The sequence below is a fragment of the Clarias gariepinus genome, chromosome 1 (assembly GCF_024256425.1).
Source record: "Clarias gariepinus isolate MV-2021 ecotype Netherlands chromosome 1, CGAR_prim_01v2, whole genome shotgun sequence".
In the NCBI taxonomy this organism is placed as follows: Eukaryota; Metazoa; Chordata; class Actinopteri; order Siluriformes; family Clariidae; genus Clarias; species Clarias gariepinus.
The window spans coordinates 30,311,408-30,329,769 of record NC_071100.1 but is presented as its reverse complement, the minus strand read 5'-3'; the positions used below and the strand labels follow the sequence as shown (position 1 = coordinate 30,329,769).

The 18,362-nt window shown below is 35.6% G+C and overlaps 2 protein-coding genes across 2 annotated transcripts; one reads left to right on the top strand and one right to left on the bottom strand.

Annotated features, from left to right (window-relative positions):
* Window positions 1-507: 507 nt before the first annotated feature.
* Window positions 508-7,259, bottom strand: fis1 (fission, mitochondrial 1). Its single transcript, XM_053501648.1, has 5 exons — window positions 7,194-7,259; window positions 4,045-4,177; window positions 3,223-3,299; window positions 2,857-2,962; window positions 508-1,676 (listed from the first exon to the last, which is right to left on the bottom strand). The coding sequence occupies exons 1-5, from the start codon at window positions 7,236-7,238 to the stop codon at window positions 1,576-1,578; spliced, it is 462 nt and encodes a 153-aa protein (XP_053357623.1). The 5' UTR covers window positions 7,239-7,259; the 3' UTR covers window positions 508-1,575.
* Window positions 7,260-8,675: 1,416 nt separating this feature from the next.
* On the top strand, window positions 8,676-16,226 carry snx15 (sorting nexin 15). The gene is made up of 8 exons (XM_053501634.1): window positions 8,676-8,890; window positions 9,532-9,567; window positions 10,122-10,242; window positions 10,959-11,074; window positions 11,295-11,586; window positions 13,725-13,874; window positions 14,197-14,406; window positions 15,563-16,226. The coding sequence occupies exons 1-8, from the start codon at window positions 8,789-8,791 to the stop codon at window positions 15,673-15,675; spliced, it is 1,140 nt and encodes a 379-aa protein (XP_053357609.1). The 5' UTR covers window positions 8,676-8,788; the 3' UTR covers window positions 15,676-16,226.
* Window positions 16,227-18,362: the final 2,136 nt, after the last annotated feature.

The window sequence follows — 18,362 nt, the reverse complement described above, 5'->3', positions numbered from 1 at the left end:
AAAATGCTATATATTTGTGTGGTGTTTCTACAGACATATAACACGACAGCTTCTTCAGGTTATTGGTCTATAAAGTAAAATCATAAGAAGAGATTTAAGACTACAGGAGGGCAAATGTTTTAGACACTGACTTCACAATGGGTGGTGTTTTCACTGTCTCTTTCAGGAACCCTTGCAACCTACAGGATGTAAATAAATTTTAACCAAATCCAACATAGCTGAATACTTTTGTGGTGGTGTGACATGGTAACAGGTGAATACAAAGTGTATTATAAGATAAAAATGTTAAAGAAACATTGATCTGTCAATATATTTACTATTAAAACGTACAGTGATTTAATTGTGTAATTTTAAATGATTTTGTATACATGTTGATTAAATCGAATCTGAAATATATATATATATATATATATATATATATATATATATTTTTTTTTTTTTTATATACATATAATAAAGTATTGTTCAGTCCGTCTCTTGAAAAAAAAAAACTGCTTCCCAGGCACCTAGTCATCATTCACTTTTACTTCAGTTAATTTTTAACAACAAAACATAAAATAAAAAAAAACTTAGTGATGGCAGTCATAATCTATCCTGTTGTAAAAATCAGTGACGTGCCGAAAAAAATCTTAGCTCCAGTGATGATCAACATTGGGAGAACAACCAGCAGTACTGTTGAAAATGAGACAAGGTTGTATGTGCAATTATAAACAATTTGTTTCTCCCAAGGCACTATTGTTTTGACTGAATCTATCAGGGCAGAGTGGCATCAGTTCTGTATAATGCAAGAGCTAAAGTAACATTAAGGTGGTAAGGTGTGATCACATTACAGCTCATACACATCCCTTTTAAAAAAGGTTAATAGCACATTTTAGTTGTAAAACCACAAATTGTCATTGCATACTGATGTCTGTAATACACTTGTTAGATGTCTGAATACTGATAATATTAGTTCCCTTTTCAGGTGCTTCAGTGAAACGGGCACAATTGATTAGCATGCAAACCATATACACTCAGACTTGGATTCCGAACACACAAGACAGTAACATTACAGTAGGCACACGTGAGAGCAAACTCCATATCTAACAAAGATACTTGGAAAGCAACGAAGGTTCTCGTGATTACAAGAACAATCTGGACTTTGGTCATATCATACTATACTAATGAGACAACCTTGGTTGATATAAAAACAGACAGACAACTACTTGGATTTCTGTATTACACATATATTATGAAAAAAAATATAAACAAAATATATGTTTATATTACAATGCAACAACTCTTGTTAGAATTACACTTCTATATACCTTACTTTCAAACTGTTGGTAAAGAAAGTACATATTTGTTAAAGGAAGTATCATGGAGATAATTAACCCGAAGATTTTAATACACACACATGTAATGGATAAAATATGAGACTATTTTGTAAAAATTAAGCTGTGAATATTTTGGACAAGTCATATATAGAGAAAAAAGAGAAAACATCACAAGATATATTAGTTAGTCCACTTCCTGGTGTTATTAATTTTAAGCAGAATCCTCCAAGTTAAATAACCTTATAACCTAACTTCCTCGTTAGGATTTTCCCGATTTTGCCACAGCCAACCCAATCAATCCTGCCAATCCTGCCACGCCCAAGCCTATGCCTCCAACAATAGCCATGCCAACCAGCCCATCTGAGGAAAAAAAAAGGAGTAAAAACAAATTCAGTTAATTTATTACATGATTTCCTGTACAGTAACACAAATTCACATCTAATTGTAGTAGGATTAAACACACACACACAAACGCACGCCCCCACCCCCCCCCGCCCCGACACACAAACGTGCACCCCCCCCCCCACACAAACGTGCACAACCCCCACATACACACTCATCAACACTCTCCTCAAACACACACGCACCACCCCTCGCTCCACATGCACCAACCTCCTTTCACACGCATTAACCCCCCCTCCACACGCACTAACCCCCCCTCCACATGCACTAAGCACCTCTACACATGCAATCACACTGACCCTCCCACACACATGCACTAACCCCCCCACACACACGCGCAAGCACTTAACCACCCACACACGCACAAGCACTTAACCTCCCACACACATGCCTGCACTCAACCCCCCCACACACATACATGCACTCAATTCGCTACATATATGTGCAACCTTCCCACGCACACACTAAACCCCCCCCCACACACAAGAACCCACTAAACCCCGCCCAAAACCCCTAAACTCCGCACCCAACCACAGTACTATGAAAAAGTCTTAAGCACATGTAGAAAAAGAATTCTTCAAAAAGTTTCTACATTTAAATATTATAATAAAAAAAAGTAGTAAACAGTAATTAATGAAATTAATGAAAAGTCAGTAATTGGTGTGATGATCCTCTACTTAAAATATAGTATAAGGTACAATTTGAGAAGCTCCAAAAAGGAATTTAGCTATTTAGTTTTACTGAACATAATTTACTGAATATTTGTCTTTTATATAATATGCTTTCTTTTCTGGCCTACATGATATTTACCTGTAAGATTAAATTTTTCGCTGGAAAACTGATGTTTGGAAATCAGAAAAGTTTTTGTTTGTACGGACCTAACTGTGAAGTCATAAAATAAACACGTATAACAAGTTTGTAATAAAAAGAAATACAGGGTATCTAAAACTTTTGCACTGTACTGTACACCTTACCCTCACACACTAACCTCCCGCATACCCACTGTCCTTTCGTCCATCCCCTCCCGCCAAACACACACTGTCCCGTTCCCCGCCAAACACACACTGTCCTCCCCCCCTGTCATACACAACCACACACCACCACACAAACACCATCACTCACACACAAACACACAAACCTTTCTTTAGTGCTTGATTGATGAGCTTTTCCATCTCAATAGCCTGATTATTTCCAGGTTCATTCTTTAGCAGGATACGAATGTACTTTAGTGCTTTTTCATATTCCTGAGAAAAACAAAGAAGCCGCATTTAAGAAAATAGAACGAAATTTTTTTTTTTAGTTTAGCCACTGTTCATAATAATGTAATAATATCAAGGCAATAATAAAAAGATACACAGACAGTGCTGCAGTGGTACAACATGTTCAGTGATAGAAAATGAACAATGGCACAAACACAACATACTGTAAGTATCCAACATTTTAATAACCATAAACTCATTTATAGCAATACTAATACTAAAAAGAAACAATTAATTATCCTCACCTTAAGTCTGTAGTTTGCAACAGCCAGATAGAACAGAAAGTCTCTCTGGTCATCCTTTGAGCTCTTCTGTACCAGATCTAGAAAAAGGTCAAATAATTCATTTATTGATTAAGATGTTTAATGCTACACACATCTGGTCCACATGATTAAAATGACTTATTATGGTACTTAAAGACATTTATATCTCACACATGATATGTACATTATATATACTGTGTACGTCTTACATTATGTATATGTATTTAATGCAAGCCTACAGGTTTAAAGTATCCATAAGTATGGAAAATCCTTAAAATCCATAAGTCCTCCAAGTTTTTTCCATACTATTGCATTTCTACAGATAGCCTTTAAGAACAGCTTCGACAAAAGAAGAACTTGTGAAATCATTCTCATGCTTGGAACAGGATGCGGCCACTTTCAGAATGCATCTCAATTTCAATTACGTGCAGAACACCAGATATCTTAACACACAGTCATCATAAGTGAGAGGGATGACACTGTTGTCATATAGAGGATTCTTATTACGGAGGATTCTATATTTTGCCAAAAATGGAACACCCCATATTTACCAAAGCAATGTAATAATTATACTAATATTCTGTTTCTAATCAGAATGACGGTAGTGTGTCACTACCGTCATTCTGATTAGAAACAGAATGCAAATTCTTCCTACACTTTCTGAACTAGAAAAGTATACAGTGACACAATTTAACACAATCTCAATATTATATTGTAATACTGTTCAGTTGTAGTAACTGCTCTGTACAGTCCAATTGAATAATGCTTCTGATAAGCAATAATGTGTATTCTAAAACGACTCACCCTCCAATAGCTGAATCCCTTTCCTCATGTCGTCTGTATATTTACTTCTAATTAAACACCATGCATACTCAAACTTGGTTTCTTTGGACACTGCCCCCTTCGCCAGCTCCAAGTTGTATTTCTTCTCGAACCTCTGCCAAATAAACACCAACACAAGAAACAAAAAAATATATCATCTGCTGTCAGGGCCACATCTGTGATCATGTTAATCAAGGCTGTAAAAGCTATCTAACTGATTTGTCTGTAATCGTTGTCAGTTATTTTCCTACTTTAAGGTACTGTTTTTTCGGTTATCTATTTAAGTTATCTACAGAAAGAAAAAGCAGAAGCTGTGTGACAGTTATAAAATCTATAAAAGGACAATCTATACAGTAAAATGGCCTGGATTATCAGAATAGCCTTTTGTTACCAACAATCTAGACATTCCACTTTCAGCAATTAGAAATAGATCTACAGTAGCTCTATACTGATATATTTTATGATGTTTGATTTGCAGTTTCATTGATAATGCTGAATGCGTTGGTTCAGTGCATACGCAAGACATTATGCAAACAATTGTTTGGGGCAAAAATCTTTGTTACAAGATATTTGTTCAATCATTCATTCATCTTCTATAATGCTTATTCTGTACAGGGAAGAAGGGCCTGGAGCCTATTCCAGGACACTTTGGGCAAGAGGTAATGAAACAGGATGCCAATACATTGCATGGCACAAATACACACTACAATTTTCTAAATAATCCAATTAGCCTAATCTGCATGTCTTTGGACTGAAACAAGCACAGGGAGAACATGCAAACTCCATGCACACAGAGCCTAAGCTGGAATCAAACCCTCCACCCTGGAGATGTAAGACCACTGTGCTAACCAATACGCCACCATGCCACCAAAAGATATTTGTACATTATTTATTTGGAAGAAAGCAAAATGTATTCAAGCAAAAAGTTTCAAGGCTCAAATAATATAAACTTCATTTAGTTTTTTACCACTTCAGTTATTTTGGCAGGATATAATGAGTTGTTGGCAATATTTACAAAATATCTTGTTTTTTGCAGATTAAAGGCCTTGAGACATTTCAGTGGTTTAGTAATAAAAGGACCTTTGAATATGGCTGAGCAAATCTGTGTTTTGAAATTAAAACATGGGTAAAATTATTTGAATAATCCAACTAAAACAAATTTCTGTGTAAGAATAAAGAAATAATTATCGTGCAGTAAAATTCAGAAGCTTAATTTTTCTTTCTGATCAAAATTCCTGACACAAGATATTTTTAAAAAAATCACAAAATAGTTAAGATAGGTGTTTTTTTTTAATAACATTTAAACATGCTGCCATAAAACGCTGCTAAAACGAACACAAGAATGCTATTAAATGTACAGCTCGTTTCATATTTATCAAGGAATACATTTATTTTCCTAAACAAACAAACACAGGTTTTCACTTTAGTGGGTAAAAAAGATTTTTTTTTTAAATCCTGCAATGTCTATATAAACAGGATTAGTGGGAATGACAACAGCCCTTTAACTACTGCATGTTGAACGATAAGACTTGTGTAACCTACTTATCATAAAAACAAAGAGCATAAAATACCTGCAGCTGATTATGCTTTCTCATGCTTAGTCTATTACAAATGCACTTGCGTGAACTCCAGGAGTAAAATTACCTATATAATATGTCCCTTGATACACACACTTTGCTAATATGTCAATTTCACACAATCTGACTATAAGTAAGTAGGCTAAAAAACATCATAGACAAAAACATTTTTTTTGGTTTTTCCTGAAATGATTGGCTATAGAGATATTGCCAACTTTTCCTGGACTGAATACTGTGCAGATAAAGGGGTTAAAAAAAAAAAAAAAAAAAAAAACAGTAAAAGAGTTCATTGACAGGCAATAAAATTTTACATGCAATTCTTGTGGTTTTCCACAGAGGTAGTTTTCCGTCCATATCTAACACTAAAGGATTTTTTCTTAGCATAAAAATAAAAACATAACTGTTAACAACCAGATCATAAAGAGACAGTTTAATATGTTTTTTCTTTTGTCTAAGTTCCTCAAAGTTTAAAGTAAATAATACATTCAACATAATGTTAAGATGCACACCGGTTATAAACTATTGGCAGTCTTTACACATACATGACAAGTCAAAAAATTTGGAAACACCTTCCATAATTCCATGGTCTTTCCTAATTTTTATTTATTTCTACACTGTAGCAGCAGACATTTTGCTCTTCTGGGATGGTCTTTATTAGAGCCAGTTTCCTCATGGTTCTTGATTGCGTTCACATATGTCCATAACAAGACTGTTCATAACAAAACTACGTGTGTTAAAATAATAGCTCACTGTTGTTGTTACTACTTAATTACCTTATGCCATATGTGTTCTTTCACAGTTTTGAAAAAAAAAATAAATCCTGTATTGTTCTAGAATGTAGAAATTAAATCACGAGCCTAAAAACATTATTAGGAGTGTGTACAGACCTTTGACTTGTACTGTACATGTTGCTGTAAATATAGAATATTAGAATTGTAAGTGATAGATGGGTCTGAATGCTTATCCCTGATAAAATAAAGGGAGTGTACTAATGAACACTTTTTGTGGTATCTCTAAGGTCTAAATAAGTACTGAAATATATAGTTACAGCTAAAACAACAAACACAATTCACCTGAAGCTACTGAAGCAATTAAAGCTGTATCTGCTATAAGTGGTATTTGTAAACGAGTTTTACTCAATTGGAAGACAATGAGTGTGTGTGTGTATGTGGGTGCACTTATGCAGGTGTGCTCATGAAGGAAATGTGTTTTTCCTCCAATCATAAATGTTGTCTTGTTTGGCTAAAAACAAATTGTATGGTAAATGTCACACGAACAAAAACAATTAAACAAACAAACAAACGTTATTGCTTTTGTGTCATGAAAAGTATTTTTTAAATAACCAATTAAAAACAATTTTATAAAGTATTTTAAAAACAAACCGTCATTAACGATGATGAAATCTAGCCTGCTAGCTAGCTAAAAAGTGTGGCGGTAAGGGCATTAATTTACTCTCTTTCTTCCGCCAAAAATTAACAATACATATCACAACAGAAGTGCTAGAGATTACAAGTCCAGATATGATCTATTAACTTTTCATAAATACATTACTACCTTTAAATCTTCTGGAGATACGACGTCAGCCACCACTGCCTCCATGTTGCCGGAAATTGTGGGCAGCTAACAAGTTAAAAGTCCCGAAGAAAACAGCACTGTTACGACAATTTTACGTTTGTCATATAACCACATAAAGGGGTTCTGGGATTACGTCAGAAACATCTTCTCCCATTTCCCCCACAAACTCCCCTAAGATTAGAAACATTTTAAATGTATCAATTTTATTAAAGAGGACTATGACTATGATGTTTTTTTCTTTGTAAATAAACTAGTTCTGCTACTTGCTAAATAGCATATACACAGGTCCAAATTTAACATTACAAAGCTCTTTTTCTCTATTTTTAAGCAAGATTATATATATATATATATATATATATATATATATATATATATATATATAATATCTATCTATCTAAATATATATTGACTCCTCTAGTGTGAAGGAAAAGGCAGTAAAAACAGTTAGGCTAATAAATTGTATTTGTATACTTTCTTTTTTATTGTCTTTTTGTTTCTCCATATAATTAATTAAATAACTAATATATATATATATATATATATATATATATATATATATATATAAATTCAATATTATTAAGTCCTGGTTGCGATAAAAAGGTGTGCATCACTGTTTAAAAATGTAAAAAGTGTTTAAAAAAAGAAAAAAAAGTAAGTCAACCACCAACAACAACAACATTTAGTTTTCTATGAGTGATGCATTTTAAACGCATGTCCTTAGACACACACACACACACACACATACACACAAACACACACCAATCAGCTACAATATTATGACTGGCTGGACTACCAGCCTTCACTCCCAATGTGTTCACCAGGATCTAGCAAAATGGTCCCAAGGAAGGAAAAACATGTGTGGCAAAGACTTACTGATGCACATGGGGAGTGAAGCCTTGCCTGTGTAGTCCAATCCAATTAAAGGAAAAGATTGATGCTGGTTCCAACAGAAAGGTGTCAGAACACACAGTGCATTTTTTTTGGAGGAAAAAGAGGGACATACTCAATATTAGGCAGGTGGTCATAATGTTTTGCTTGATTGTTGTATAATATGTCTTTTATGCTTCCCTTGGCCTTTTCTTGTATCAGTCCAAAGCAATAAATTTTTATTTGCAATTCTCAGAAAAATAAAACTGTCGAAGTGTACACAGTAAAAATGTTGTATCTATATTTTGCAAAAAAGATTAAAATCGTGAGAAATATGTAAATTCTGTAAACGTATATAAAATACAGAAATATATATTCTAAATAATAATAATAATAATAATAATAATAATAATTATTATTATTATATAAATATTATTATTATTATTATAATGCTCTGGAACGAATAATTCTGCGAACGTCTAACTACACATAGTTACATCTGAATGTTATAACGTTATATTAATGTTTCAAATTGCAAAAAAATACAAACGTTTAAAAAAATTATTCCGTATCGGCGACGTCACAGAACACGTCACTAACCCGGAAGTAACTGTCAAAAATCCAAACACTAGCTTTACGTATGAAGCAGATAAAACAGATTCAGTTTTGTTGCTTGTACTACTGTATATCGCCTTAAATATTTTGTAATGGCTAAGAGGACTAAGAAAGAGGAATATTACCGTTTCTTCACCGTTACAGAGCCACGCACACACGAGAAAGGACACACGGAATATAAAGTGACTGCGAGGGTTAGTAGTAGGCCAGTGAACTAGCAGAGTGAGTGAGTGAGTGTGTGTGTGTGTGTGCGCGCGCGCGCACGCGCGCGCTTGTTTGCTTGTTTGTTTGTTTGTATGTTTGTTTGTTTTATCATAAGTGTTCTGCTTCTCAGCACACACACCCTGCCCGATTTTGATATGTGGACCCTCCAAGTGTTTAACTTGGTTTTGGTTTAAAAATAAGTGGATGTAATGAATATACATGGTTTAATTTGAGTTATTGTGTGGAGACACATTAAAGAAGTTGATGATAATTAAGTGAAAAGTGTCATTAACAGTCATGTGTTGGCTCTGTGCCTCAGTGAAACTCGTGACACAATGCATGAGATAGATTATCCCTGTGACTGCCCTTGGCCTTTTTACTCAGATTTTAAGTGCCTGCCTCCTCTCATGGTCATAGGTTTAGATTAGATAAGATTAGATGGATTTTATTATGAAGATTTTGAATGCACTTTGTCCTCATATCCTTAGTATGAACAACATCTGTAGATAAATAAAAATTACGAATCACTTATAACTACTAATAATGAATGAAGATGAAGTAATGATCAACTTTCTTCTGGTGCTTTGTATTTGCAGTAATATTTAAATACTAATACTACCTTTTCCAACAGTTTGTATCAAAGAAGAGACCAGAGGATGTGAAAGAAGTGAGTAATGATTCTGTTTAACTAGTGACATTTATTGGGTAATTATTTTTCAGTGTGTCTAATATGAGGAAGTAAGCAATGCTGATAATGATATGACTCTGCAGTGCTTTAAACAGATGTGATTGATTTCTAGAGCAGTTATTATGTAAAGAGCTTAAATACATAAATACTGTATGTGGTAATAACATCCACAAAAAGACAAGGGTGTGACTTAAAGTGTATCATTAAAATGTGGAATTGAGTGTTTTTCTTGAATGTGAAGTACATTTTATTTCTATAGAGCATTACAAAGTGCATTCCAGAAAAATCAATCACGGACATAGTAAAAGACCATAAACATACAGTAAAATATTAAAACTAATCAAAAAGATTAAAGTATTTAAAAAGCAGAAGGAAATATTAAGATTTAAAAAATAATAAACCGTAATTTGACGTTTAAACTAATCTAATTGTAAAGAATCACTAAGCAGCATGAAGTGTAGGTCTGATTGTAGCACTTTTAAAGCAATTGTAAAGACCTCTTTGCTAAAAGTTGAAGTGGTTTTCATTGGTAGGTAGTGATTTGGAGAAGGTACACCGAATTGAAGAAATTGCATGGAGAGCTGGCTTACACTCATAGGAACCTGTTTCGAAGACAGGAAGAGTTTCCTCCATTTCCCCGAGCACAGCTATTTGGTAAGTTCTTCATGTGTTTTGACAGCTGATGTTAAAGTATCCTTGCTTTTTTTTTTTTAATGGGAGGAGAGGAAACAAGAACTACAATAATTACTTGTCTGTTAATTTAGAAAGCTCTGGGATTTAGGATGATATTCAGATGTCTTAGGCAATAGTTTTCATGTGTTCTAAGGGTGTGACAATGGAACAGCTGAAGGGATAGGCTGTATTTGTTTGAATTTTGAGTTTCAAAACAGCTAACCTCACATGGGGGAAGTGTTCAGGTAAAGTTACTGCTGCAGTCTAATATAACATGTCAAAGTCCAACTTGAAATGAGATCCAGACATTTCCTCCTTTTTTTCCCCTTTATATTCACACACACACACACACACACACACACACACACACACATTTTTCTTTTCTTCATTTGCATTGGCCTAATTATTAGTTTAGTTAAAACTTAACTTCAACAAACCATGAGGAAATAGTTTGACTCATTTAATTATTCTGAATAAAAGCTGTAAAAAAGTATTTTGTGGACATTTTAACTTTGCAAATGGCCCAGGGATGAGAAAAAGGCGAAAAAAAAAAATCAAAGACCAATATTCTTGCACAAATATTTAACATTTTGTGGCAATAAGTTCTGTTTGTTTTTTCAAAGTTTTAAATACGTGCACACATGCTACCTTGTCTTTTCCCTGTCCTTTCCTTGTTTGATCAGTTTTGTCTTCTTTAGGTCGGTTTGATGAGGCAGTGATTGAGGAGAGGCGGAATGCAGCTGAAGCCATGCTGCTCTTCACTACAAACATCCCTGCATTATACAACAGTCCTCAGCTCAAAGAATTCTTCAGGGTCAGACACACATGCTTATACATATGCAGTTATGCACATGCACCTGCCTTCACCTATACACATGTACACACTCATTTAAAGAAAGTCCTTACACCATTATTTATTTAATGTTATATATGTGTGGGTATGTTTGTATGCATTAACACATAGTCTGAAAAAACAGACATCAGCTTTGTGATAAACAGTGATGTCATTTTTTTATTTTATCCTATTGTCTTAGGGAGGAGAGGTGAGAAGACCATTAGATCCCTGTGTCTCTTCTTCTACATCTCTACCTCCCCCTCTCATCCCTTTACCAAAGAGAGCCACTGGCTTGGGAGCTGAAGAGGAGACAGGGACGGAGGCTCCCATCCTGACCCAGGAACTGGAGTCTACTTTGGTGGAAAAGGAGTTTGGCGAGCCTGAAATGGCGGTGGAGGCGCTCAGTAACATGGAAATCAGCCCAGTACAAGAGAGTCATGAAGAAAAAAAGGAAGCAGAAGTGAATTTCAGCACAGAACAACCAATCACAGGTGCTTCCCTTTTGATTTATTTATCTTAAGTGTTTTATATGGATGGAGCAGACTGATGTGTTTTAGCTGTTTCTCCTGTAACCTACTCATAGTTTCTTCAAAATAAAAATAAAGAATCTGACAGCAGCATTGTTTAGCACATTGAGGTTTGCTCTTATTTGCTTATGCAAGTTCTTTATTTTTTGTGGAAGGAAATAAGTCTGTAGAAATTAGCTACCCAGGCTTAATGAAAAGACAAGGCACATCGTTTCCTCGTTTAGTTCATTTTACATAGGTATACGTAGTCATTGTAAACCATTTAATTTATTCTTACCTTATCAAATTTTAATTTTATTTGTCAAATACACAACCATATATGATAGAATTTTCAATAAAATAAAAATGAAAGTGAAAAAATAGTAAAATATAAGCTGGAAATTTACAAATTTAAAAAGGGTAATTTTGTTTTACATTAATAGAATTAAAATGCTACAGATGATCCACTCTTAACTATTCACACATTGGCAGGCAGGTAGGAGTAGGGTGGTAAGATCAAATTGTCTGCTAAGTTTGTTTAGAATTGTAACAAACCCTTTAAAAAGTATATTGAATTGGGATATTTATAAAATTGTGATACTTTTATAACCTTAAATTTGATAGCACACAAGTATCGTAATAATATTGAATCGACTGGTCCCTGGTGATTCTCCTGCCTACAAATTACATAAATAAAATATGTGTGGGTATGATAGCTGCAGTATGATTGAAACATGGACTATGAGATGAGATGTGTGTGTGAGCAGCAGTGTGGTTGTCCAGGACCAAGTGCAAGTTGGTCCTCATTTTATGTGAAAATAAACAGTGTGCAAACAAGCACAAGAAATGTACAAAGTATGTGCAGAGTGCAAACAAAAAATGTGCAATATAGCAAGTAAGGTTAGTGTTTATTGTGTGAAAGCAACAAAAGCAAATTTAATAAGTTTTGTCCTTTGTGGTGTTCTAGTTAAGGCCCCAGATAGCCAATAGCCAATAATACAACTTCCCTTTGGGATTAATAAAATACTCGATCTATTTAGCCTGTGGGAAAACACTCTTCCTCTGTCTCTATGTGTTGGCCTTCAGGGAGCGAAAGTGCTTTCCTGACTTTACCAGAGAAAACAGTCCATTTCTCAGGGTGGCTCGGGTAATTCACTGTCTTCCTAGCCTTGGTTCACGACCACTCGCTTTAGGTTTGGGAGCTCGGTGCAAATGATGCGCTCAGCTGATCGCACCACCCTCTGTAGAGCTATCCATCTTGCATGGTGCCGTTCCCCAACCAGGATGCATTGTTTCCTGTCAAGATGCTCACTTTAGTTTCCCAAAAATGGTGTATACAAATGTATTTTTTCGGAGAACGAAAGTCTAGTCTATAAATTTAGAACCCTATCCATGACATAACCTGAAATATAATTCTGTAATCAAAGATTTAAAGATATGTGCCACATATTTTCCTTCCAGCCAACACTGTTGGCAGTGGTGGCTCAGGGTGTTAAGGCTCTGAGTTACGGATCGGAAGATCAGCGGTTCGAGCCCCAGCTCCGCCAGGTTGCTGCTGTGGGCCCTTGAGCAAGGCCCTTAACACTGTCTGCACCAGGGGCGCCGTGAAAATGGCTGACCCTGTGCTCTGACCCCTCCTACCAACAAGGAGCTGGAAAATGTGAAGAATTAGAATTAAGCATTTCACTGCACATCGTACTGTGTATGTGACAAATAAAATTTTAATTTATATAACTCCCCTTTTCCATTAGAACATGTACACCTTATCTCAAGCTTATAAACAGAAGTCTTGTGTGTATGTGAACATAACTTATAAGTCAAAGAAAAAATGTTGAACAAACCTTTTCAGTGTTTTGCCAGAGTGGCTGCAAGTGCCAAAACTTCTGCAATAATGTTTCTAGCAGAAGGCATGAATAGAGGGATTTTTATGTAGAGAGTTTTCATTTCTGAATTTCGCCATTACTTACTTATTAATTAATTAGAAACATAAGAAAAAGATACTTATCAGTACAAACTTGTATATGTAAACTTTATCAGAAATTAATTCAGATTGGTTACTTTCAGTTTTGTCATATTGATTGACTAAAGGACTTTTTTTTTTAACTCTGAATTTCTGATTGCAGTACCCAGCCCTGAGCCTCCTGGATCTCTAGCTGATCAGTCAGAGGAGTTTGATTCACTCTTTGACTGCGTATTGGAGGAACATTTAGATAATGCACAACCCCATCTCTCAGGCGATGACCTAGCCATCTTTGATCCATGTCATAAAGAAGGTGTCTCTCTTTTTTAGTAGACTTATTCCTTCAGTATTGCTATATGTTTAGTTTGGTATTATCGCACCACCCTCTGTAGAGCTATCCATCTTGCACTTTAGTTTCCCAAAAATGGTGTATACAAATGTATTTTTTCGGAGAACGAAAGTCTAGTCTAAAAATCTAGAACCCTATCCATGACATACCCTGAAATATAATCTCAGGCGATGACCTAGCCATCTTTGATCCATGTCATAAAGAAGGTGTTTAATCTCTCTTTTTTTAGTAGACTTATTCCTTCAGTATTGCTATATGTTTAGTTTGGTATTATCGTGTCTCTCAGATCAGGGCTTTGGGCCTCCTGATCACTCTGAGCTTCTGTCGCTCAACTTGACCATTCAGGATGGTGCAGTGTGTGGTGACGAGTTGGACTATGTGGTCCAGGCAACCAGTGAGATGACTGCAGCCCAGGAGAGTGAGAAAGAGGGAGACCACAGCACAGCAATAATGCGATACAGAACAGCAGTTGAAATCCTCATGAAAGGAGTCCAAGGTAAGGAAGAGAAAGAAGAGATAGAGAATGAGTAAGATTTGATCATTGATTTTTTTTTCTGCAGTAAATGCAGCAGTCAGAAATCCATCTGTAGTTTGTAGATACAATAAGACCAAATATGTGTCTTATCTGTTTATGATTAAAAATCACTTTAAAAAAGATTTAGTTTTCTTTATGAACAGTACCTCCAAAATGTCAAGATTTTCTTTATTTTGATAAATGGTACAATAAAAAAAAGGTTTTAAACGAACCTTTTTTTTACTGCAAGTTAGCTCTCACAAAACACATTTTAGATATTTGTTTTGTTATTTGTATTTTAGTTAATGTAGTGTTCTACTTTAGAACACTTTTAGTTATTATAACGGTGTAAAGCAACACATACAGTATTAAGCAATAGTCTTGAGCCACACTTATTTTTTCATATGGAAAAATGAAATGAAATTCATTGTAACCAAATTTATGTAACCATTTCAGCAGCCACCACATTTTCTCTTTTGCCTTTTCCAACCACTTAGCGTTTAGCATCACCAGCATACCAATCACTGATCTGATAATCTGTCATCATCTGCACCCGTTTTCACTGGTACATACCTTAAGATAGATGGTTTTTATGCTCATATAAACTGACATTTTTACTCCAGTTCCTGTTCTACTGGTCAGGAACAGGAACTGGACTAAAATGAGAGCCCAAAAGCCTTTTAGGGAGGCTGGAGAACTATTCCTCAATACTATAAAAAAAAAAAAATACTGGCTAATAGGTCTGGCTCCTTGGAAGAAAAATATGAAGAAATGAAAGGTGGCTCAAGACTTTTGCACAGTACTGTATTGCTTTTGAAGAAGCTGTATATACAGAATGTGGTCTGTATAACCTATAAGGTTATAGCCAATGTGAAGGTCATGATGTTTTGTGTTACCCTTTAACCAAGACGTATCTGACCTTTTCTTGTACCTTAAGCCTCAGTGACACTAGGTCACATGCAAAACAATAGGGAAAAGAAAGTCTAGGTAACTTGAATAACTTTGAAGATAGTTTATCTTCTTTTCTTAAACTGTTTAAATGATTTAAATTTTAGGCCCTGAGCCTTTTTTAACTGTGATTACCTATCTTGTTCAGGGCAGCTCAGGACACACTAACACCTTGTGCTTCACTCTGTAGGAGATGTGGATCCTGAGCAAAGGGATGCAGTGAAGAGGAGGGTAGCTGAGTGCCTTGAGCATGCAGAGCGACTGCTCTCTTCACAAACTCCTACTCAGCATCATAACACGTAGCATGCACACACACACACACACACACACACACACACACACACACACACACACACACACACAGAATATCATACCTCTTCAACGTTCTTCAGACATGCTTTACTATAACAAAAGTGTTACTTTTCAACAAACCTAAAACACACATGAAAAGACTCACATACACTTTCACTTTTATCTTTCTGCATCTGCTTACTAGCTACAGTAGCTAAGTTCCAACAGGTCTATGCATATGATATGAGCACAAGTTTTCAACACTATGTCCTCCCTTGATGTGGACTTCCATTCCTTTTTCATTATATAATTTAAGAAAACACTGAATATTTTTAATCCAGTGCTATATTTTAAAGTATGTTTATTTAACGGAATTATTGTTAATATTCCTAATGTCTCTGATTATCTGTTCTTTTGGCAAAAAATGTTAAAAGTGACTGAGTGTAATTGTTTGAAAGTACCACCAGGTGTCCTCATCATGCACCGTGTTAAAAATGTGCTGTTTGTATGGACTAACTTATGTGGTTTAATATTTAATTTATAATATTTACTCACAGTTTTGTCTTACCAGTGTAAGTGTAATTTATCAGGTCATGTTTGATGCATTTTTTTTTTATTTAAGGCTAGTGCAGCTGGTAAATAAATGAAGCCAACAGCCACCAGTTAAGCATCAATCTGCAGGGCAAATGTCACACTTGTTAAGAGTTAACTGGACAAACAAATCTGACATCTTTTGACAAAGTATTTGGGGAGAAAAAAAATAAACAAAACAAGACATTTTAAAACTTGATCTGATTTTATCTATTTTGACTTTTATATACACTCTAAACAAGTCTATAAAAATGCTTGAATGCAATCATTTCAGTTCATAAGCTCATAAACTGTAGCTCCAGGTCAAAACTAAAAGACACTAAAAGTATCTTGACTTATCCGCTGTGTGAATTTGATACTCCCCTTAAAGGCATTCATGTAAAGAAAGGTAGCCTATTACTGATACACATACTGTGTTAAGCAGTATTTTATCCCTAGTTTCTTTTGTGGACAGAGGGTAAAATAAAGGATGAATAGATGAGAAAAAGAGATAGCAGACCACAGAACACAGGTATGAATAGAGGATGAGCGGGATCATCTCTTCATTGTCCATGCATGGAAAATCCCTCCCTCCCTTGATGTTTTTTTTTCACCCCTGTTATTCTCTGTCTCTCGCTGTGCTTCAGTGTTTGTGAGAGTGGAGAGATGTGGAATGGAATGGAGAGGTTATTGCACCTGTGTGTGCGTGTGCATGCGTGTGTGTGTGTGTGTGTGTGTGTGTGTATAGTTATAGAGAGATGGATGAAGAGACAAAGAGACAAAACGGGGAGGTGGACTGTGTTTTGGCATTAGCATGCTGAGAGTGTCAGCACTCGATGTGCCACTGTCCCCCTCTCCATCCCTCTCCCATCCCTCGTTCTCTCTCTTTCTCTCCTGCCGATCTCTCTCTCTCTCTCTCTCGTCAGTGTCCATAGCAATTATGCCATCAAAACACTCCAGCCAAAGAGGATAATTGCATCCTGAGTGCTGTGGAGAGAGTGAGCGGCAGAGTGAGTTAGTGTGTGTGTGTGTGTGTGTGTGTGTGTGTGTGTGTAGAAGAAAGAGAAGGCAAAAGATTCCGTGAGTTAGCACACGTGTGTGTGTGTGTGTGTGTGTGTGTGTGTGTGTGGAGTGAGAGCTCGAGAGGGCCACAGTGCATCACGGTAAGTAAGGTTCTTCACAGCACCGTAGGAGTCATGTGGTCAAAGATCAAAGAATCAGTTTGCTCTGCTAAGTGCACTAAAACATCAAGCTCAAAATCAAATCTTTCCCTCACACACTGTTTCTATGTAACCTAGAATAGGACACACAGATTCATTACTGTTACATTGAGTTGTGCGGAATACAAGTACCATGCATCCAAATCTTAAAAGGGATTCAGTATACTTAAAGATTATTATGTACCACTTGAAAAAAATCCCACATACACACCCATTTTTTGTACATTATGTTTCTCTACTATTTATTTAATTGCTATTTACAAATGATTAAATAGGACTAAAGGATTAGTGAAATCCTTTTTTTTTTTTTACTGTGCTCCATCTCTATTACCTCTCCCACTCTTTCCAACTCCCTCCCTCTGTCACCTTGCCCAAGGCTTTGTTTTGAGTGCACATCCACTTTCTCGCAAAGGGAATCAATAGGCAAACACTTTGGCAGTCCATCGACCCTCGCCAATCTCTCTCTCTCTGTCTCTCTCTCTCTCTTGCTCTCCTTCTGGCTGCCAATTTTTTTTTATTCCAGCCACATTTGAATTCATACTGCAATATGTTTGATCATGACTTATTCAAATGAAGCATTTTCATTATGCCTCATACTGTGGAAAAAAAAAAGCATGGGGAGTTTATAATGCTGTGCACAAATGGCTAAAACACAGTCCAGTCACATGCATTTCCCTGTGCTTTGTTCAAATGACTCATAAATTTTAACAGAGATGTTGTCAGTCATTTGGCTCCCGTTCAAAGGATTCAGTTTCCTATGTGCAGTTGTCACCATTGAATGGCATATCCAGCCTTCAGCTTGAAACCCATAAGGGGGTTAGATAATTGATCATATTGTGAAACCAAGGACTCTAACAAACATTTGATTTTTGTATTTTTACCACATAAATATTCACAGGACGAAAAGAA